This window comes from Equus asinus, chromosome 24, assembly GCF_041296235.1.
Source record: "Equus asinus isolate D_3611 breed Donkey chromosome 24, EquAss-T2T_v2, whole genome shotgun sequence".
In the NCBI taxonomy this organism is placed as follows: Eukaryota; Metazoa; Chordata; class Mammalia; order Perissodactyla; family Equidae; genus Equus; species Equus asinus.
The window spans coordinates 67,006,064-67,028,557 of NC_091813.1; the positions used below are offsets into that span (position 1 = coordinate 67,006,064).

The 22,494-nt window shown below is 37.0% G+C and overlaps 1 protein-coding gene across 31 annotated transcripts in view; it reads right to left on the bottom strand.

Moving 5' to 3' along the window:
- The window catches only part of AHI1 (Abelson helper integration site 1), a 180,734-nt gene that overhangs the window by 83,473 nt on the left and 74,767 nt on the right, over positions 1-22,494 (bottom strand). For 20 of the 31 annotated variants that reach the window (XR_011497648.1, XR_011497645.1, XR_011497644.1 and 17 more), the window contains 2 exons: positions 14,031-14,148; positions 1,102-1,158 (listed from right to left, as the gene is read on the bottom strand). Coding sequence is in view for 22 of the 31 variants with exons in the window: in XM_070496180.1 (XP_070352281.1) it covers positions 1,102-1,158; positions 14,031-14,148 (175 nt within the window). In the remaining 9 variants the exon portion in view is untranslated. The remainder of the gene's footprint in view (positions 1-1,101; positions 1,159-14,030; positions 14,149-22,494) is intronic. The other 11 variants (XR_011497651.1, XR_011497647.1, XR_011497646.1 and 8 more) reach the window with 1 other exon arrangement.

The following is a 22,494-nucleotide window of genomic DNA, read 5'->3' on the forward strand; positions in this document are numbered from 1 at the left end:
CGATTCCTCCATCTATTCTCACGCTGCAAGCCTGTGTTTCCAAGTAGGCGGTCCAGCTCCCAGTACACGGACTGACGCAGAGCAGGATATTTAACAAATGAGGATCAATGGACGAGCAAGCGCTTAGCTATCTCGCTCCAGATGTGTTCTAGGCACCTCGAATTCAATATATCCAAAATACAATTATCTTTTTCCCAATATCCTACATTTCCCTATTTTTGTTAGTGGACTGTCATCCACTCATTCAAAACTAGAAGACTTAGTTATCCTCAAATTCTACTTCTCTATCCTTTACCACTCACATTCCAAACCTCCAGTACTTAAGGATTTAACATCTTCAGTTTCTTACTTCAGTCCTGTCCTCCCACCTCAATTACAAAAGCATCTTTTAACTGGCCTTCCTAGCTGGAAGGCCGTGAAACCTTTTACGATTATCAGTTTTCTCATCTCATGACAATTAGTTTAGATGCCGCCTTCTCAGTGAAGGGTTATTCGTCACTACATCACACATGCTCTCCAGTGCACTTTGCTCACGTTTCTCAATACAGAAGGGATCAAGCTGCACGATCCCACCCACGTCCCCTTTTAAACATGTCTCTAGTGAACACTGTCGGTGCTGACGATGGCCGGTGTTCCGCCCCTCATTTATACGAGGCTCTGTGCAATCTGGCCCCTTGCTGCCCCTCTGGCCTCATTGTCTTCTACTCTCTCCCCCATTCCCTCGGCCCCAGCTATACTGGCCTCTTTGCTATTCAAAATGCAGACCAAGCACATTCCTGACACGGGATCTTGGCTGGGGATGCTATTCTCCCAGACAACATGGCTTTCTTTCTTCTTCAAAATTTTGCTCAAGCGTCAGCTTCTTTGTGAAGCTGTCCTTGACCACCCTATATAAAACAGCAACCTAAGCCCAGTCCCCAGTTCACTCTATCGCCCTTCTCTGCTTTGCTTATTTATTCTATATTTGCTTATTGTCTGTCTCTCTCCACTAGAAGGTAAGCTAAACAAGGACATGGATCTTCACCTGTTTTGTTCAAGGACACATTAGAATAACACCTGTACTAGTACCTGGGGCAGAGTAAGTACTCACTGGGTACTTACTGAATGTATGAATGAATCTTGCATTCCCAGTATCTGCATGTGCAGGAATTAAACATCCTTTAGAATTAAAAACAAAAAAAAGAACAAAGTTAAAATGTGAAAAGATTTAATAATGGAAAACGTATTTTCATGTATTACACTGGTATGGTACTGAGAATGCAGGAAGGTGGGAACTTGTTTTTCAGGTTCATTCATAAAAGATATAATTTAAATTCTAGTGAGAGATAATAAATTAAAATTTTGAACATAAGCATGATGATTTAGAAAATGTTTTCCATAACTCAAAGCAAAAAGAAGTCATTTAAAAATAATATGCTTATTATGCTATACCTTTCCCCTGTAAAAAGTTCAAGGAATATTAAGAAGTATGTTAACGTGCCTAACTGCTATACTGTGCAACTATAACTGCCTCAACATTAGATCTTAAAATATTTTACTTTCAAATCTTTCTTAATCTTCACTTGAAAATATATCGATTAAAAAGACTGAGACGACATTAAGTATCAAGCCTTATAATGTGACTAAAATAATAAAAGAGAGAAGAAACAAAAAAAGAAGAAAATAAGAGACACCCCCAGCAAAAACCCAAACTTTGTTGATTCTGAGTTCGCCAAAATAAAAAACCTGCTCACCACCTACTTTGCTGAGACAAATTTAACAGCTCTGAAATGTGAGACTTGATTCCTTTCAAATGAAGGGCATGTATACACATCATACACACACAAAAACACACACAGTCACTCTCACACATTAATATGAAAGCACTCGAATGCTTTATAAGTATTCACTCACTTATTCCCAGGACAGCAGAACACCCTTGGGAGGCAGATTTGAAGGACGTAGCATAGTAATTAAGGTTATTACATGACTTGTGACACATTAGCCTTGTAAAAGCCAACAACAAAATCCAGATGCCTAGTTCTAAGCTAAGTTTAGAGGAGTCCTAAGTGGACAACGTTGTTCTCTATTGTAAAGATAACACAGAACTCTAAGCAGGGCCATGGCAGTAAGTGTGTGTTACAAGGATAACATATTTAATCAGATCGATTCCTTTCTCTGCACTCCCTCAGTGTTTTGCGCTGGTCTGCTGTTGACCTCACCCCCATTACACTGTAACTATTGCTCTGCCTGCTGGATTCACCAACTAGCCTGGGAGGACTGGCCTTTCCCTCCATCTCTCCCAGGGCTGGGCGCAGTCCCTGCCACATGGTAGGCTCTCCATGAACACTGGCTGATGAATCACATGAACTAATTTTTGAAAAAGCATAAAAAGGTTTTTATTTTTTATTCTGAATAACAGCTTTTGTTAAGAGTCCTTCTACTAAAATACAGTTCTGGTTCTGCTCAGACAGAAAAAGATAGACACTAGTCAAAAATCATTCCCAATTTTTACTCCTTATGAAATTATAGTTGAATGTTTTCTCAAAAGGAGAAAGTTGAGAAAAAAAGTAAATTGCTTGAAATTAGAACATTAGAACAAGGTTCTACTTTTCACTTATTGAAAATTTAGAATGCAAAAACTTCTTAAATTATTTTTAAAAAATGACCAGTCACTCCATTTAGTCATTTCTTAGTTTCCATATTTGTCATCAACTTTGCTCTCAGACTTGGAGGCAAGTTGCTGACTAAGAACAACACAGAGAGTGATTCTTTACAATTTCATTCAAGGAAAAAGCTTCCTAAAAACACACATTTAAAATTCTGGAAAATACAAATCAACATTATCTAGACATCTCTATCATTACCAGAAGGTCTGGTTCCTAAACCTAATTTCCATTGTTAGCTGACATTTTCAATAAGTGATGGATATTCATTTCCAGAAAACATTACCAGTAAATTCTATGATATCATAGACTGTTCACTATCCAGACCAAACTGACTAAACCACAAAATGCAAAAGTGTGCACTTAGCTACTCTAAGGGAAACCTTAGGGCTATTCTGAGCACAGCCTCAGAAAGTGCAACCTCACTGAGTAAGAGTCAATGAGAACTGAACTGAGAGCCGCCTCCTCTGAATTTCCAGGCCTCAGCAGACACACACCAAAGTGTCTAAAAACTAAAGTATCTCTTGCCACAGACTTAATTTTAAAAAGTTACTTTGGGACACAGGAATTGACAAAGGAAACAAAAATCATTATTCTTATGATATAAATGGCATTTCATTTTTCCTCCTGACCAGGAGAGGACAGGAAGAGCTGCTTCCTGCGTTCTAAGCAGTGCAACTCTAAGGAAAACCAGTAAATAAAAGTGATTCCTGAGTTTTTAAATTCACCACTTTTCACAGAATTATGGAACATAAATGCTGAAATGGACAGTGACGTGAAATATGTGAAAATGTTAACACGCAGGTATATAAAGGGAAGGAACGAGTGCTTATGATTAATATGGAGTAAAATTTGATCTTTTATTTTAAAAATCAATTAAAATACTTTTCCTTATTTGAAAGGTGGTCAACATTTTGATATACAGATGTATTTACTATAATACTGAAAAACTGAAAACAATCATAATATCTAGCAATTGAAGAAAGGCTTTACAATTATGGAATACTCATTTTCTTCAAAACTATGCATTACGTTTATTATGAGAAAAAAATTACAGAGAAATCTACTTTAAAAACTACATATTTTCAAATAGATCCTACAATAATATCATCTTGTATGCCTAATTATCTTAAAAATGGGAAAACTATCAGTTTCAGTTTGAGATTACAAAAATAGTGAAGTGTGTCTTATGGTTGATATTAAACAATATTAAATGTAGTCTTATTCTCAAGCTATAAAAACAAAGTGATGCCTGGTCGAACTAATGTACCATTTTATAACCTGCCCTCTCACCTCACCTGCTGCAGTCACATAAAGTTGTAATTTTCCCTTTAAGCCTCACCATTGGGTGAAATGATTACTAACAGTTTCATTTTACCCTAGAGGCACAGCAGTAAATTATAAAACTTTCACCATGATATAAATTATGTTCTGATAAAGAAGTTGAAACCTTCAAAGTCTCCTACTTTAGAATTATATAATAAAAACCACTTTGTCATGGAAATGTTTTAATCAGTATGCCCAGAATTTGTATTTTGAAAAAATATATATGTAGTAGAGGAATATGGATTCTAACGTAAGACATTCACTAAGTTTAATTCTAAGAACACAGTGCTTTCTCTTTGTAAAATTTAGTGGGAAGTTAGGTAACTTTAAAATAAGGCTCCATGATTAAAAGAGCTCTGAGTATAGTCATAAAGACACTATCTATAACTCTTACTGCATTGTAAGTCAAACATTGGTTGGCATTTAAAAACTTTCACTTGCAGTAAACACTTTCCTATGCTCTATTTTCAAATGACAAGTCACTAAGATAAAATAACTTGCTTCAGGTCACAGCATAAGTAACAGAATTCGGATCTAAATTCAGGTGTTTCTGACCTCTCGGCTAAGTGCTACCAGAATGTCATTTATTGATTTAAATATGAAAAACAAGAAACTTCTAGAGTCCCTATTCAAGTTAATCAATATTGATTAATAACATCTGCACAATGATGATGATGAAATATGAAATCTTCAACATTATATTCAGGGAAGATTTACTATTAAAGGCATTGTTTGTATTCTATTAAAAAAAACTTGTAATCTATTCTTTATATTGTAACACCTGATTTGTCTGGTGTCAGATAATGAAGATTTACATAAAGGAGATTTTGTAGGTCTGAACTGTCCAATATGATAGGTACTGGTCACATGTGGCTACATAAATTAAAATGAAATAAAATTAAAAATTTAGTTCCTAAGTCACACTACCCACGTTTCAGTATTCAATTGCCACTTGAGGCTAGAGGCTACTGTACTGGACCGTGCAGGTCTAGAGCTCAGAAAAGGGGTCTGGGCTGAAGATAAACATTTGAGAGTCACTGACATATGGGTTTTATTTAAAGTCATGAGATCACCAAGGAAGTGAATGTATACAGGGAATAAAAGAGGATCAGATTGCAGTGGAACAATCCAATAAGACAAGGAAGAAAAGGGGAAGAACCAGCAAAGGAGAATGAGGAGGAGTGGCTAAGGAGATAGGAGGAAAACCAAGAAGTGGTGTCCCAGAAACCAATGCATTAAGAAGCGATCAAATGTGTCAAAGGCTGCTGATAGTCAAGTAAGAAAAGGACAAAGAATTGACCAATGGGGGTTAGCGATGTGAAGGTCACTGTTAAGCTTGGAAAGAACAGATTAGAGAGCTCAACAAATTTATAGAAGATGAAAAGCGATTAGAAAAGTGTCTGAAATCATGATGGCGGGCTGCAGTAGATATAGAATCTATCTGGCAATGAAACTCAGAGGACCTGTGAACACAGAATCAGCACATTCAGTAGGGGGAGAACTAAACAAAACCCAAGAGAAATAACTAAAGATTCACATATAAAATACGTAGGCCAAACAGGCTGCAGATTCCACATAAAATGAATGCTGCTGAGCATTAACCACAGGCAAAAAAAAAAAGTCTTTGGAATTATCTCTAAAAATAATACTGAACAAATCATTTGGGAAGAGTGAAGACTTCTAGAGTGGATGCTGTTGTCCCACTTATTCTCCTTCTGAAGCCTGACACGCAGACCCATTTATCTTGCCTGTTTACTCTAAATATAAATTAATGTCTTAGCCACATACACAAAGTTCTCAATAGACTTTCTGCTAAGGTGAACAAAACAGTGAGATTATAGAGCTATTTACACAAAAGAAGAGGAACATCATATTTGTACCTGGTCCTTCATTTTTAAAAATAGACAGACACCAAGGATCATCAGATATAAAGGAAAAGCCACTGGCATGAAAGAAAAAAAACAGGATAGATAAACATATGAAAAACTGAACACAGAGGAAACATCAATTCAGAGAAGAGAACTTAGATTTAGCAAGATGTAATGACATCCACAAAACTTTGATACTAGAAAAAAGGAACAAACAGGACAAGAAAGAAAGCATAAAGATCAAAAGGATAATTGGTGAATTAAGAAAGATCTAGAATAAAGAAATGAAAGGGCTCTGAGACTGACCAGTTAGAAAAAGGAAAGGAGAAGGAAGAGACAAAGCTGGGTCCACAGTTTCCACCTGAAAACCAGCAATGCTCTCATGTTGTCAGCAATGAGACAGAAGAGTGAAGTACAACGGGTCCTCTCAGGAAAGTCAAGCTCACTCACAGCAATGATCACATTTCTGTCACACACATGACAAGTGGTTAGCTTACATATCGTGCTGCACAAGTTTGAGGCTGAACATCTTTTCTGAGATTAGATTTCATATTTCAGAGGCATGCATACTCTAACAGTTCCATTTAACTTTGCTTAAACTCTCAAAAATTTCACATTTGATCTTTTAAGTAAAGACGATTATATGCAAATAAATTCTATAAATCATCAAACTATAAAAAAGACCAATGAAGAAGCTGTTAATACATCAATTAGAAAGCTTTGGAAAAGGTAAACATCAGAATATCTGTAAAATACAAATTCAATGATCTGGCACGTACTTCCGTTATGTCAGGATTCAATTACGTAGTGTGCAAAGTCATTAAATCAATAAGATCACATTTTCATTTTTATAGTTTATGGTTTTCAGTTGCTTTCTTTTTATTTTTCACTGATTCTTAATACAATTATTTCACTTTTAAAATTAATCCACTTTTGGGCAAATGCTACAGTATCCATTGATAACTAAATTTAGTAATTTCTTAAATACACACAGAAATGTGACTGAAAAAGAAGAAAAGCTTAAACTCAGTTCTCTATTTTTAACAGATGGGGGAAAAAGGTTGAAAATTTTCAGGTTGGAATCATATACACCGTATAAATACCATATAAAATTGCTTCTTACAAAATAAATGGCTAGGAAATAGTGGACAAATAATAAGCTCATTCAAATCAGCAGATTTAAACGAGGAGAAAATTCTGCATTCGTATTCTCCTCTCAGAGGGTATTGGGAGAAATCCGGACACTAGTACTAAATGCATATCCCTTTGCACGAAGAATCATTCATTAAGCATATTAATATTTACTACAGTTGATAAAAATTAGGAAATAATACATATAATATACTTTAAGTTATGAACATGGTTAGAAACATTATACTACTTCAAATGACATTTTTTACTCAGGAAATATAGGGGCTTTCATTACAAGTGTGGATAAGTTTTAATCTTTAACAAGTGGATTAACTCAGATCACTGGAGACTTACTTAGTAAAATACTGATACTGGTTACTAAAACGGCACCCTATACCTTTAATGTACCAATAAAACATTAATTTTAGAGAATGCGGTTATGAACAAGAAAAAATCTAACAAATGAAATCTCAGTCTTTGTGGAAGGGAAATGTAAAATAGTGATGTGGACAGGAAAAAACCCACATGATCAAGGTCTTTTGTTCAGCATCCAGAAAAATCCAAACATGAAAACAGGGCCACCCCTGGGGTTCTGTGTTGACTGGTACTTCCGCGGAAAGCCAAAGTGTGCAAAGTTAAGTGAGTTCTAGCGGATTAAGTTTGAGATGCTTGTTTGAACACTTTCCTCTTAAAATTACCTCATCTTAATGACTTTTGTGAATGCTTCTCAAAATTCTATATCCATTACTTGTCTCTCTGATATGTTCTTTTTTCTATAATCATCACTTAACATATTTTATTAAATCACATCTCAAAATAAGATTTCCTCCCTTCCTTTGGCCACAACACAAACTGCCTTTCATTTCAAACTTAAAAAAAAAATATCAAAAGAACCTCCCATAAAATTTCACGTTGTTTATTCTCACAGTATCTTATGGATTTCAAAGTTATTAAAAATATTTTTCTGATCCTCACAATTCTATGAAGAAGGAAATTCACATGAAGGAGAAGACAGGGACACGATCCTGTGAAAGGTCAGCTACCGAGACAAGGGCTAGGGAGAGGCAGTTAGGGTTTGGCCAGCGCTCCTGGCCTCCGGACCCCAGGACCCATGCTTTTTACACCATAATGCACATGTGCTGAGTTCAGAAAGGTGGCTGTTCTGAAAAACAAGTTGTTTTTAAAAACTGCATAATAAAAACATTTTTTATTCTTTTTAGTACCATAAAGCTCACTTAAGGACATCTGTCTACAGAAAATCAGTTAATTCTGCAGATTATCCTTGCTAGTGAACTAATTCCTTTCACCCATTCCACCACCCAAAATCTCAGAACTCTGGAGGTTTAAAATCAGAATACAATAAAACATTCTTTTTCAATTAATAGTTTAAAGCTCATTAAGTAATACTAACAGAAAACTGCCAATTCTGATAGTATGAGAAAGTTCTTTGAAGCTCATTTTACCTTCCTCAAAACGGAAACCCCCTTTACCATCAGCTGTGTTTACTGAGAGTCATTCTAATTCCTAATTTTTGCCAAAATGTTTTCTTTTCCTTCCTTTGAAATACAAGAATCATCATGTTTCCGGCTTAGATGTAATCTACCTTGTACAATGAGTTATATAAGGATATCACAGAATCTCTGTGAAATTACAACTGAGGATTCATTTTAGATTTGCTGTATTATTTAAAAAGTTTTGCATTTCTATCAAAAATTAAAACCTTACGAAATACTGAAATCTTGAAAACAATAAAAATAAAATTTAACTGGGAAAATAGTTCCTAATTTTAAGAGCTGGTCAAGGGAATAAGTGTATACTTGCCAAAGACATGCAAAATAAGTGGAAAAATACAGTCCTTCAAATATCATTCAACATGTAGAAGGACAACAGCTAATCTGACAGATTTCTTAACCAATACTGACGTCATCTGAATAATTTTACGATTTTGTTTAAATCAAATATCTTGATTGTTTAGGATATACTAAAAAGTTAGATTAAATGGTTGGCCATCAAGTTTAATATATATTTATATGGTTTAATGGAGAGTGCAAACAAAATATGGAGAACACAGAAGCTATTGATTATTTTTAAAAATGATATCACACTCCCACATCAAACTCCAAGTCTACAATGAAAAAAGACGATAAAGGGACTGGTTTGGTGGCTTAGTGGTTGAGTTTGCGTGCTCTGCTTCGGTGGCCTGGGGTTTGTGGGTTCAGATCCCGGGCACAGACCTACACACCACTCACAAGGCCATGGGGTCGCAGAGTTCCACATACACAACAGAGGAAGACTGGCACAGATGTTAGCTGAGGGTGCATCTTCCTCAAGCAAAAAGAGGAAGACTGGTAACAGGTGTTAGCTCTGGGCCAATCTTCCTCACCAAAAAAACAAAAACAAAAGATGACATAAAGATTCCATTAATAAAGTTATAATAAGAAAATGAATCATTTTATTTTGTATGACTCTACTTATCAATGAATATGAATTAAATTTAGCACAATGCTGTGACAAGATATACTAAGTACATGAAAATGAAACATGCTGTCCTTCAAACACAAACGTGCAAAGATGACATGACTACCCCACTGCCAACAGAACCAGCACTCCTGCTCATTCCGACCCCATCACAGTGGCTGCCTTTATTTCTTACTGAGCAGTCCACATGTTAAAATCTACTCTGTAATAGGGACTCTTGAGATGTTGAATGGATCTGGGATTCAGACAAACTATCACAGAACACAATTTCTCTGTAGAGAATCTCTAGATGTGACTTTTTTTGAGACTAAAGACCACAGTTTCACTGAAACCAGACCTTAAAAAATCTAATAACCAGTAAACACAGAATTATATTTAAAGGTCAAAGAAAAATGTAAGTTCATTAATCCTCAGAAAATACCCCCTTGACACCTCAGTTTTAACAACTAAACCTGTTCCAAATAGTCCTGTTCAGGTTATTTCTCCGCAGTACGTCACAGGCCTCTATAGCTGGTAAGAAAAGACAGCCCACAGCCAGAGGACCGCCGGGCAGAATGGGAGGACAAGGGGCAGGGACGATGAGCGGCTGCAGCACAGCCTCGCCAGCGTCTCGAGCAGGCATCTCTCCACCCCTGCACTGTGCCCTCCTCTAGGAACAGGCAGTTGGGTGTGGAAGGATGGGAAGGCCTGAGCTGGGAGTGACACAACTGCCACTGGCTACATGAACTCCAACAAGCCAGCTCTCTGCTGCTCAGTGTCGCTGTGAAGGGACGAAAGAGCGAGAGTTTCAAAGGCGTAGAAAACTCTAGAAAGATTTCACTCCCTATGATTTTCATGTTCATCCTACTTCTCAGAGTCTCACTGAGGATTACATGAGGATATATATAAATAAATTTTTAGACAAACAGAAGTTGCTGCTATTGTTTAATAGATTTTCTTCAACATACTAAAGAAATATGGAAAGTTTTGAGATGCAACATTATGAGCTACAACCTACAATTTAAGCTAAAATGTTAAAATTAAAATTTTTTTCCAGCTCTATTAAGGTATAATGGATAAGTAAAACTGCAGTTTTCTTTCTTATACAAATTACTCAGGGAAGATTTATAGTTTTAATTTTAATAGGATTAGCTGCTTTATTATTTTGTAATTAAGAACCTGGAGTCACAGCCCAGTGAACAGGCCCTAAAGTGAGTATCTAAAGAGTTGCATCCAGCTTTTCCCGTAACCCACCCCTTGCTCAGACATCAGCTGCAGTTTTTAAAAACACATTTTATCCTATCTCTTTCATACTCATACCTTTGGCTAGCTCTATTTTATCCAGAGAATAAAATGTGAATTGCTTAGTAGGACACAGTTTGACCCCAATCTACCTTTGCAGATTCAGGTCTTCTAAACATACCCATCTCACCATTTCCATCACCTAAACTGAGATTCAAACCGCCGCCAGCCAAGTCAAGCTCTCTTCAATGGTACGTTTGGCTATCTGCTCCATGGCTCGGCCTCTGCCTGCAGATGTGACCAGTGACAAAGACAGAAGCAACGTCACGGAGGGCTTTACAAGACAGGGCATAGGCTCTGCAACTCCTTCTAATTGTGACAGAAAGCCAGGTAAGAGCTTTAGGCAGGGAAGTACAGGGAGTGGAGGGAGGCAGAGGAATCAAGACAGCTCCTAGTTTTACCTAACAACTGGGCTAAGGTGCTGGGAGCGCTGGGCCTGGGCAGACCTGTGTGTGGCAGGGAAGTCCAAGTGGAGGGAAGGGTTTGGGGGCGAGAGTTCTGCTGGGACATGTAAAGTCTGAGAAACCTCTTTATTCCCCTCTTTATTCCAGGGATCCTTGGTTCATGCTGTGACTTTGGAATCTATCACACTCTGACATAATTTGTCGCATGCTCACTTGTCTCCACAGCCAGACTGTAAGTTCCTCGAGGGCGCAGACTGTAATATTTAGTCTATATCCTTAGGAGAGGGCCTTAACAAAGTAGCCACTCCAAGTGATTTTGAATGAATAAAGGTTGTTCCAGAAACTCTGAAGAGTACAAACCAAAGAAGAGAGATCTTCTTTTCTAGCAGTCTCCATTACCTAGAACTCTCCCTGAGTAAAGTCGACAGAAGTGACAGCAGACCATAAATCCACTTTGGAGTCCAGCCTTCCAGCAGATGAACTCACGCACCATTTACATCAAAACCAGCCTGTGCTCTTAAGCCTCTAGTGTGAGGGCTGGAGGGCCCATACTGACCAGCTCTGTGTAAAGAGCCTTTTACACTGTACCAGGCCACCAGCTACAGACATGACTTGGATATTAAGATAGGTTTGCAGTAAGACTTTTATTTCTAAACATCCTATCTACATTATTTGTTACCATAGTCCTGTATTTCAGATTCTAATAAACTATTTGTATAGTCAGGAACACTTAACTATTTATCTCCTTTTAAAACTGGTTTGAATATTGAATAGAATCCCAGAATTTTTAAGACAGAAACTGGCCAGATCCAGAGCCCTCCATTACCAGCAGGGACGAGAAAACTGATGCCTGAAGAAACTGCTCGAGATCCTACAGTCATTTAGAAATAGAGCCAGATGTAGAAGCTAGTTCACCTGCTTTCTGGTGCAGGATTTCTTCCCCACAAAGATTGACTTCTTAATGAAATGGATTAACTTGGCCATTTTTGCAATGGACTACATACTCTGCTTTTATAATTTTTCTATACAGCAATATCCCAATATAATTTTATAGGAAGGATATGCCTTAAAATGAGGTCAGGCATATTAATAACTAAAACATAATCAAGCGAAGCAGCATTACCACGTAGCATACGGCTTAGTGGGAATGCTTCTCGGATAGTGAGTGCACATCTGAGAGCCTCACTCAAGGCCACGGAAAAGTGAGGGTAAATGGAGCCTGTCCCAAGCATAACTGTGAGGTCTGCAGACCTTGCCTTTCTCACATTCGGCTTTCCTTTTAGTCTTTATCTTTATGCTTTATCTGTCTCAGTGGTAATCACTCTTCCATTCTAAAGCACTTCCTATCTGTCCTCTCTGCTCTTTCCCTTTACAGAAAACTTTGTATCTGTTATCTACAGATGTTGGCTGGTAAACTTAAGACACGACTCGAATGAATTTTAATCAATGTATTAACTCAACCAGACATTTATGTTCTATGCCTTTAATCCTGAAGTGTGGAATGAAAGATATGTTCCCAGACGAATTTTAGACATCAGCAGAGAGATGACAGGGATCAAGTGGTGAAGACAGCTTCCCCGCCTCCCCCCAGGCATTAAACTGACATGGTCTAAAGGCAAACCAAGCATCTAGTTAGGGTGCAGAGAATGAGTCTAAGGGGTAGCATGTTGCATGCCCTCCACTGTACGTAAGAATGATCCACACTATTGCACCAACTTCTGGAAGATATCTAGAACACTAGAAATTTAAAATTTCTAAGGTTTGGGATAACTTAATTATTATAGTGATTTGAAATTAGAACTCAAAGTATTTTCAAAGCTAGCATACACATACTCATCATGTTTACAATGTAAGTATCTCATACTCATTTAGTACCTTAAGCTTGCAAAGTGCTTCATATGTGCGATGTGATTTGAACTTCAACAATATATAATGCAAACATGATTTCTAGTTTTCAAATGAAGATTCTAAGGTTCACAGGTAATAAGGATAATAAAGGGCACGGCCAGGACTGAACATAGGAGTTCTTGATCCACGTGTCTTCCCACTGCAATATGTAACTTACACAGCAACATTAAAATAACTTGCATATGTGAACTCTAAATACTTTCAAAGTAGAAAATACTGCCCCCAAATTTCTAAATAAATTACATTGATCTTTTCAAGCTCAAGTGTCTTCTTCTTATAATCCTTTTGTCAAAGATACTTGTTTTGCCATTCTTAGCTGTCTCATCTTTCTAAAAGAATTCAATAATAGAAAAAATACTGTCTAAAACATATAGCTAATGAACAGAAATAGTTGTCTTTCATACCAAAAATACACATTTCTCACCTAGATGCTTTTTCTTTGATATCCTTTGAAAACCTTATTCAAATTAATTTAAAACATTATTCTAAAAATTTGCAATTCTATAATTTGTTTCAACTCAGTGATTCGTGTAGATTTTTGTAACTAGCTTCTCCGCATATTTTATTAATTTACCAACTTTGAAGAAATATGATATCACAGGCAGGCTGCGTCCTGTTTCTGCCAAAATGCACTTTACCTTGGCTTTCCTCGAAATGAATTATAAAATGGGATTATCCATAAACTATGGTCCCCTTATCCAAGGGAAACTGAATCAGACTTAATATTATACATGTTTAAAACTCATGTGTTTTGCTCAATAGAATACATGTTGAGAGTAACTACTACTAAAGTCACCAAATTCAAATCTGCTTTTGAAATAATGGTAGTGATTTTCAAAGAAAGAAACGATGCTGGAATATGACTCATCGAGCGTGCAAACTGACCATTACAATGCTATGATCCTTATTTCTGAAGAGAAATAAACGATATCCATTGAAAGAGCAGCACTAAACATTTAAAAGAAGAGTCAGAGTAAGAAGGGGCTCACCAGTCTCAGGGAAACCAAACTGGCGCAGGATCTGATGGGCGGCCAGCACGTTGGGCTGTTTTAACTTAGACTGTTGTGAGGAGGCTGACGTTGAAGGAAACGAGAGATTTTTGTTGACCTGTAATAGGAAAGGCAAATCAGAAACTAAAGCGTAATTTCCTGGGTTACTGATGCAAAAACTGCATGAGAAATATTTGCTTACGATGTAAACCAGGATACATGGTAGGTCAAAAGGAGTGGTAATGATTTATATGCCTTGTTTTTAAAGTTTACAAGCTTCACAGTTTTTATCAAGGAAAGAACATGGTGGTAATGAAAGTGTAACTATAGGAAAGTAAATCTACCTTTCTAATAAAACAAGTTTGCTCATCATGGAATTGACCTTATTAATAACTTAGAGTGGTCTTAAAAGTTGTGCAGAAAAATGCAAAAATAAAAGTGACATCTTGACTGTGTTCAATTAAGAAAGTTACAATGTTTCACACTGACAATTCTCTAGCATTTTGTGAAACAGCAGGTACTTCCTTTTCAGAGACTGCACAGAAAACACCTGTAATATTCATGTTTATATACGTCATGATGACACAGATAATACAGCTGTAACCTAACTTGCCAAGTGAAATAGTTTCCACTGCATCTTCTTAAGACACTTTTTATAAACAGCATTAAAATAATGATCAAGTAAAATTTCTGTAAGTTAATACAATGTTCTATAACACAAAACCTTACTATGAGTGTTTGAGTACAAGTGTCTCACAGAAACAAAATGCCTAACAAGTGCAACTTTCTAAGTACAGCTATCGTGGGAAAATAAAGGACAGTTCACAAAAAAAGTTTTAAACGTTTAGTAAATTAACCTTGTAACTTAGACTTGATTTCAGCAATGATCTAGTCTCTTCATTATTAATCAGTCATTATATCTATTTTTTATCACTTTCAAAAATTATGATAAAATGATCTAATTTTGAAAAATGTGAAAGTCTGAATTTCTAATTTACTGTAAAAAAGTAATCCATGAATTAACAAAGTGTTAAATGAAAGTTTATGGTATGCAAATATCAGTATATGAAAATAAAATAGCTCCTTTCTTTTTTCCTCTCTTTTTTTAAAATAATCAAAACCACACGGAGGACTTCCACTGTATTAGTATTTAAAAATTTCCTTTTGATGTTCTGTATAAGTAGTAGTGGGTAGTGGTTACATGCCCTTTATCTGACTCGTTATTTATATAATGTTTGTAAATACTTCTTTCAAACAGTGATAGTACCTGGTATATGTTAGATTAGGTTTTTCTCTTAAAGCAAAGAGCTTTTACATATTTGGTGAAAAAGTCAATTAACTAAGACCATATCATAATATAGTTCTAAAGTTCCTGAGTTGTTATATCACCTTATCAAAAATAAAAATATTTTTCAAAGTAATTAGATGGGGTCAAATGCCACATCAGGGCTTAAAAAACTATCCAGCTTTAAAAATTCTATCAGGAGCTATTATTAAACACTGAGCAAAATTAGTTGATTATTTATAATAATACAATACCTAAAGTAACAATGAACCCAGCTAACATGGTTGAGCTTCATTTTCTATCTTTAAATGGAGATAATAAAAATAGTAGGTATGCTTCAATGGGAAAGTGCTGGGGGAGCAAGAAAGATGAACTGGTATTAACGCTTACCATAAAGCACTGAATAACATATTAAATAAGAAATACACTAAATAGAGTATGTTGGCAAAGGGAAATCATAGCGTGTTATACAAATAAAGTGCTATAAGTATTAGTTTCTATTAACATCACCGGAAGTAAGGGTAATTAGGAAATGTAATGTAGGATGATGATACAGTATACTTTTCAGAGTGCTATACTTTTAAATGGAAGTACTATATACAGAATGATATATTTATCACTTAACTATTTAATCCACTTCTCTTTTTAGAATCATTTTTCAGTTTTACTTCTGTGTTCTTGAAAATTTTTATCCTACAAGTCTAACAAGACATTTTGAAATCTGGTGTAAAAGAACAGGTATACGCTGGAGAGAGACACAGAGACAGACAGACAGAGAGACACACACACACACACACACACACACACAATGCTTTTCAGTCTTCCTCTTCAGAAATTTACTTGTGCTAGAACAAAAAAGAATACCAGGAAAGCTAGAATAGGATACTTAAATGCCTCTGCCCAAACAAAGTCTTGTCATTCTTTTTAAATAAAATGCTGTTTTTTAAAAAAAACTATAATCTACAATTACATGTTCTTAAGTATTTTTATAATTCTGCTCTTTCTTGACATATTTCTTTAGAGACTATTAAATGTCCATGAAGTGATGAGTGGCAACATAAGAGGGCAGATAACAATTTCTAATGTGATTTGTTAATTGTTCTAGTGATTTGAAATTTGAACTCAATATTTTCAAAGCTAGCTTACACATATTCACTCTTTCATTTAGAGGAAGAAAAATAATAATGACTATTAAATAGAGTGAAGCAATACCTATTTTTGAAATATATGCTGTGGAAAAGAATTGCTTAATAATTTTACAACAACAGAAAGGTTGGCTAAGATCGTCTACCCTACAACAATCTACCGTCTTTTCACAACACACTTTTCTGCTTGCTTCATGCAAAACCACAGTCTGCCAAAGTCAGTTTAATATCTCCATGCTGGGGAAAACTGAAAGCACAAAAATTTAATGAAATTCATAATAGAGGAAAAGAAAAAAAAAATCACCTAGAACTTCTGCCAAGCTAATCAACAAAACTGTTTTGCCTACTCTTTCAGGGTATAAGCAGCTTGTAAAATATGGAAATACTAATTCTCTAAGAGGGGGTTAATTTTCATGTTAAAAACGTCATTGCCCTAACCTAAAATTGAATGCGCAAAACTAAACAAACTAACAATTAGTTTATCTTTTAGTGATCGATTAAATTTTAAAACCATTGGAAGAGATAAGACACACACTTCCATATACCTATAAGTCTAATCATTTTAGCTGACCTTAGATTATATGCTACATTCACCTCAAGCAGAATTACTTTAATTTCCTGGGTGATAGGAATGTCTTTTGTTCTAATGAAGTGACTCCTGTTGGGCTCCTGGATAGGTGCTGCTCACCAGAAAATCCAAGAAATGATTAGAAGCTTGGAATTTTCAGTCCCATCCCCCATTTTCCAGAGAGGGGATAGAAGTGGAATTAGTAACTGATCACGCCTGCCTGATGAAGCCTCCATAAAAGTCCCAGTAGTATGGGGTTTGAAGGGCTTCCAGGTTGCCGGGAGAGTGGGGCGCCTAGAGAGGGCAGAGCAGCCACAGACCTCTTCCCACGTGCCTGTCCTATGTACCTCTTTCATCGAGATGCTCATCTGTATCCTTTCTCATATCCTTTTAGAGTAAACTGGTGAACAGTTGGGTAAACTGTGTTCCTGAGGTCTGTGAGCTGCTGTAGTGATTAATCAAACCTGAGAATTGGGGGCGGGGGGGCGAAGCTCTGACTTACAGCCTGGACTTGCAACAGGAAAGTGAAGGGTGTGGCAGACTCGTGAACTGAGCCCTCAACCTGCAGGATCTGAAGCTGTCTCTGGGTAGGTAGTGTCACAATCGAGTTAAATTGTAGGACATCCACCTGGTGGTGCAGAATTGCTTGGTGTGAGGAAAACCCCCACACGTCTGGCGTCAGAAGTGCTCTGAGTGTGGTAGCAGCATGAGAGTAAAGACGACACACATGAGAAAGATTGTTTTTTCCTGAAAGAAGCAGTTTTCTAAAATTTCCAGTAATGAAATTCCATCATTTCTTTTAGTGGCCTACTGTAGCTTGTACTACTCCTAAAGTCAAGCCAGTCTTGTGAATACTGTCAAAATAATAAAACTTAATTTGCTCTTTTGCAATACCATGAAGAAATAATCGTGAGCATTAAAAAAAGAATTATTAAAAAAAAAACCTCTCCAAATAACTGAAAACCACTATTCTACTCAAACTTCAACTTAATCTTTCCTCTTCATGATAAAATATCCAAACTTTTTTAAAAAGATTTAAAAAAATTATCTTTTCTGGATTCTCTGTTTTTTTAAACCTTTTTATTTTTCATTCAATAGTATGTTCCAAGAAATATCAGACTATAATACAGATCATTATTTTACCTTTACAGCATTCTTCAATAAACTTTAGCTTGGCTGCATTCATCTAGGCTAGATGATATTAATAACTGAAAGAACGGATAAAGTCCCCTGGCTTCAAGAAGCTTGCAGAGGAGTATGGAAACTCAGACAAGTAAAGGTTAGAGGTGGAGGCCATACTACATAAAATCTAGAAGGAAGGAAAGAGGAAGGAAGGACAGGAAGAAGAGAGACGAAGGAAAGAGAGTTGCTTTTCCCTGAGGGAAATCATAACTTAATTCTGGAAAACACAGCAAAACTAATTATAATTTAAGACAGAAGAGGTCCAATTATATAACATGCCAAGTAGGAAAAAATATGTCTGGGAACATGAGAAAAACAGATTAATTCCATTTGTGAGGAATAACACAAAGCTTAATGGAAATAAAACTCGAGGCAAGACCATTTCTGATGTGCTTCAAATCCAGCCCTAAACAAGAGAAAGAGCAAGGAAACCGTAAACCATAAATTCCTATGGAGATATTCTAGGGCTGCTGCAATCCACAGCAAGGCAAGTTGCTATCCTGGAGCAATCAGAGGAAAGCGCACTCATCTTCCCACCATCAGATGTATATATGAGCACCTGCCCATGGTTTCTACCTACTCGCTTATCAAAGAAGATGAACAACCCCTTCTCTTAAGGCCAGTTTCTCCACTAGTATTCAGGATTACACTCCCTCTCACCTTTGCAAGGACTTGAGTCCAGCCATTACCGCCTCCGTGGCACATTATCAACTTCTCCGTCACCAGTGAGTTATTCCCATCAGCAAATAAATATGCTTGACTACTGCCCATCTACTATTCCCCTCCAGCTCCTCTCTGTTGCCCAGTCAAAACTTCCTAAAAGAATGGCCCACACAGGCTCTGCTTCGTTGGCTCCTTTTGTCTCCAACTCCTGTCAATTGCGCTTCTGTCCCCGCCACTTACTGAAAGCTTCCATCAGGGTAACCAAATGCGATGGCCAATTTTCTGTCCCTTTCACTCATTCTCTCAGTAGCATGTGACAGCCAATCACTCCTCTTTCTGGAATACCTCCTCTCGGCTTCCTTGACATCCCGCTCTTGGACCAGTGCCTTGGGTGTTTGCTGTGCTCTCCTCAGGTGATCTTATCCAGTCTGACAGCTTAAATACAACTCCAGCCCTGACTTCTCCCCTGAGGTCAAGACTTATATATCCAATCGTCTACCTCACAGTTACATTCCTATCCAAAACTCCACTCCTAAAACTTGCTCGCTCCACTCTAGCATTCGTCATCTCACCAAAAAGCACTACTAGCATCTGTAGAATTGCTGAAAGCAAGAACACAGAACTTACTCCTAATTCCTCTTTCCTTCACTCACACCACATCCAATCCATCATACCTCATCCTGTTGAATCTACTTCCAAAATATACCCCAAATCTGTCCACTGCCCTTGTCTTCGATATTACCAAAGTTAAATTAATTAAACAAGGAGACCATTACACTGAGTGGCTCTAATGCTGTGGTGCCTACATGGGCAAACCAAAATCTAAGCCCTCCTCAAGGTTAGGAAATGGAAACCGAAGGACAACCAATCACAGCCAACTAGGCTTTTAGCTGTAGCCAATCACCAATGTCCTTGCTTTACTTCTACCTTTTCTCTATAGAAGTCTTTCCGAAGCTCCTGTTGGTGAAACACTTCTAACAATTTCTGATTTGGCATTGCCCAAATGAAATAGATTTTTGCTCAGATAAACTCAAAGTGTTTAATATGCCTGAGTTTATCTTTTAACATCATCCTAGTCTAGGCTAGAATCTCCTCTTTCTTAGACTACTCTAACAGTCTATTAACTGGTCTCTGCTTGGAAGACTCATTCTCCTTTTAAAACCCATTCTCACATTCTCCCCAGCCTACCACCTCAACTGCTTGTTTCTCTGTAATTAAAACAACATCCTGACTCTTTACTGCTGAACGGTGGCAGACTACGCCACCTCAAAATATGCTTCTTAGGCAGGAGGATTATTTCCAAGAAACTGAAGACATAGGAGTTCTGAAAACAGAGTAGATGCTACCCTTTTGTAAGGGAAACTTACATTAGCAAGAGGGTTTAAACCAGGAAGAGCGCTCTTATCAGAGAGAACTGTTCACCTGGGAGGCTTATCTGCACAGCAGGGCAACCTCTGCATACCAAACATTCCCTCTTCCCACCTGCCTATGAGTGGCCTTCCCCCTTTGAAGCCCCAGACCCCATCACCTTCCTAGGCTCAGGGTGGCACATAAGCTTCAGTTAGTTGCCTGGCAGCCTTTGGAATCTCACATCTTTGTGTGGCTCCTATATGCACGTAATTAAAATTGGGTTTTTTTCCTGTTAATCTGTCTATGTCAATTTAATTCTTGGACCAGCCTCACAACCTGGAAAGGCAGAAGGGAAAGTTTTTCCTCCCCTACATTCTCATGCTTGCAAGGCCCCTTGAAGGCCTGCAAGATCTCCTGACCCCCTCCTCAACCTTGTCGGGAAACCCTGATGCCCTTGCTTGCTCACTAGACTACCTAAGCCCAGCGGTCTTCTCTCTGCTCCTTGAGCTCTCCAGTCTCATTTCTGGGTGAGGACTTCTACAGGACAGAACTAGCTCCTCATTAGGCGTTTCTCTCTGAGGGGCCTTCCACGCTCATCTTTGAGAGTCACTCTTTGTCCCAGGGGCCTATTTTATTTTCTTCACATCATTTATTGTCTGAAATATCTATTTCTTTTTTTATTGTTTGTCTCCCTACAATAAAATGTTATTTCCTGTTATATCCCAAGCACCAAAAAAAAAAAAAAAAACTTGTTAAGACACTCAATAAATATTTGTTTAAAGAATGTTAATGGAAAAAAGGACTGAATCTTCCAACAGTATAAAAATCTAGCTGGGATTTAGGGAAGAAAAAACTTAGGTATGTGGTGAAAATTTATTATCCTGGATGTAATAGATGAGAAACCACATAAATACACTCTTTTAGGATTAAAGACTTTTGACAATAGTGCCAAGTCCATTCAACAGGAAAGAAGAGTCTTCAACAAACGGTACTGGGGTAACAAGATTTCATTCCTCATGCAATGGGATGAAATTAAGACCCCTACATCACAACGAATAAAAAAAAATTATAATAATCACAGATCTAAATGTAAGAGTTACAAAAATCTTAGAAAACAGAAAAGTAAATCTTTGGGACCTAGGGTTAGACAATGGTTTCTTATATGTGACACCAAAAATATAACCGACAAAAGAAAAAATAGAAAAATTGAACTTCATAAAAATTAAAAACTTTTTGTTTTAAAAGACAGAAAGTGAAAAGACAATCCATGGGATGGGATAAAACTTTGCAGATCATCTATCTGATAAGAGTCTTGTATCCAGAATATATAAAAAACTCTCAAAGTGAACAAAAACAAAAAAATTTTAAAGAATGGACAAAGGATTTGAACACACATTTCTGCAAAGAAGATATACAAAAGACACATCAAAAATGCCCAACTTTACTAGTCATTAGGAAAATGCAGATCAAAATCACAGTGAGATATCACTTCCTACCCACTAGGGTGCCTATAATAAAAAAGACAGAAAGTAACGAGTATTGGCAAGGATGAGGAGAACCTAGAATCCTTATACACTGCAAGTGAGATTCTAAAATGGTGCGGCCACTTTGGAAAACAGTTTGGTAGTTTCTCAAAATGCTGAGCATAGAGTTACCATATGACCCAACAATTCCACTCCTACATCTATACCCACTAGAAATGAAACACACAAAAACTTACACACACGTTCACGATAGCAGTATTCTTAATAATCCAAAAGCAGAAACCCAAATGTCCACAAACTGATGAGTGGGTAAATAAAATGTAACACATCCATACAACAGAATCTTACTTGGCAATAAAAAGTAGCACTGATACATGCTACACATGTAGGAACCATGAAAACATTAGTGAAAGAAGCCAGTCACAAATGATCACTATTGTATGATCCCATTTACATAAAATCTCCAGAATAGGCAAATCTATAGAGTCAGAAAGTATATTAGTGGTTGCCAGGAGTTTGGTGGTTTGTGTGTGTGTGTGAAGAATGAGTGCTAAGAGATGTGGGGATCCTTTTCAGAGGGAACGAAAAAGTCCTAAAATCAGATAGTAGTGATGGTTGCACAACTCTGTGAATATGCTTAAAAACCAGTTAATTGTACACTTTAAAAGGATTAATATTATGATATGTGAATTATATCTCAATAAAACTGCTATAAAAAAAGAAATAACTAGGGGCCAGACCGGTGGCCGAGTGGTTAAGTTCGCGTGCTCCGCTTTGGCGGCCCAGG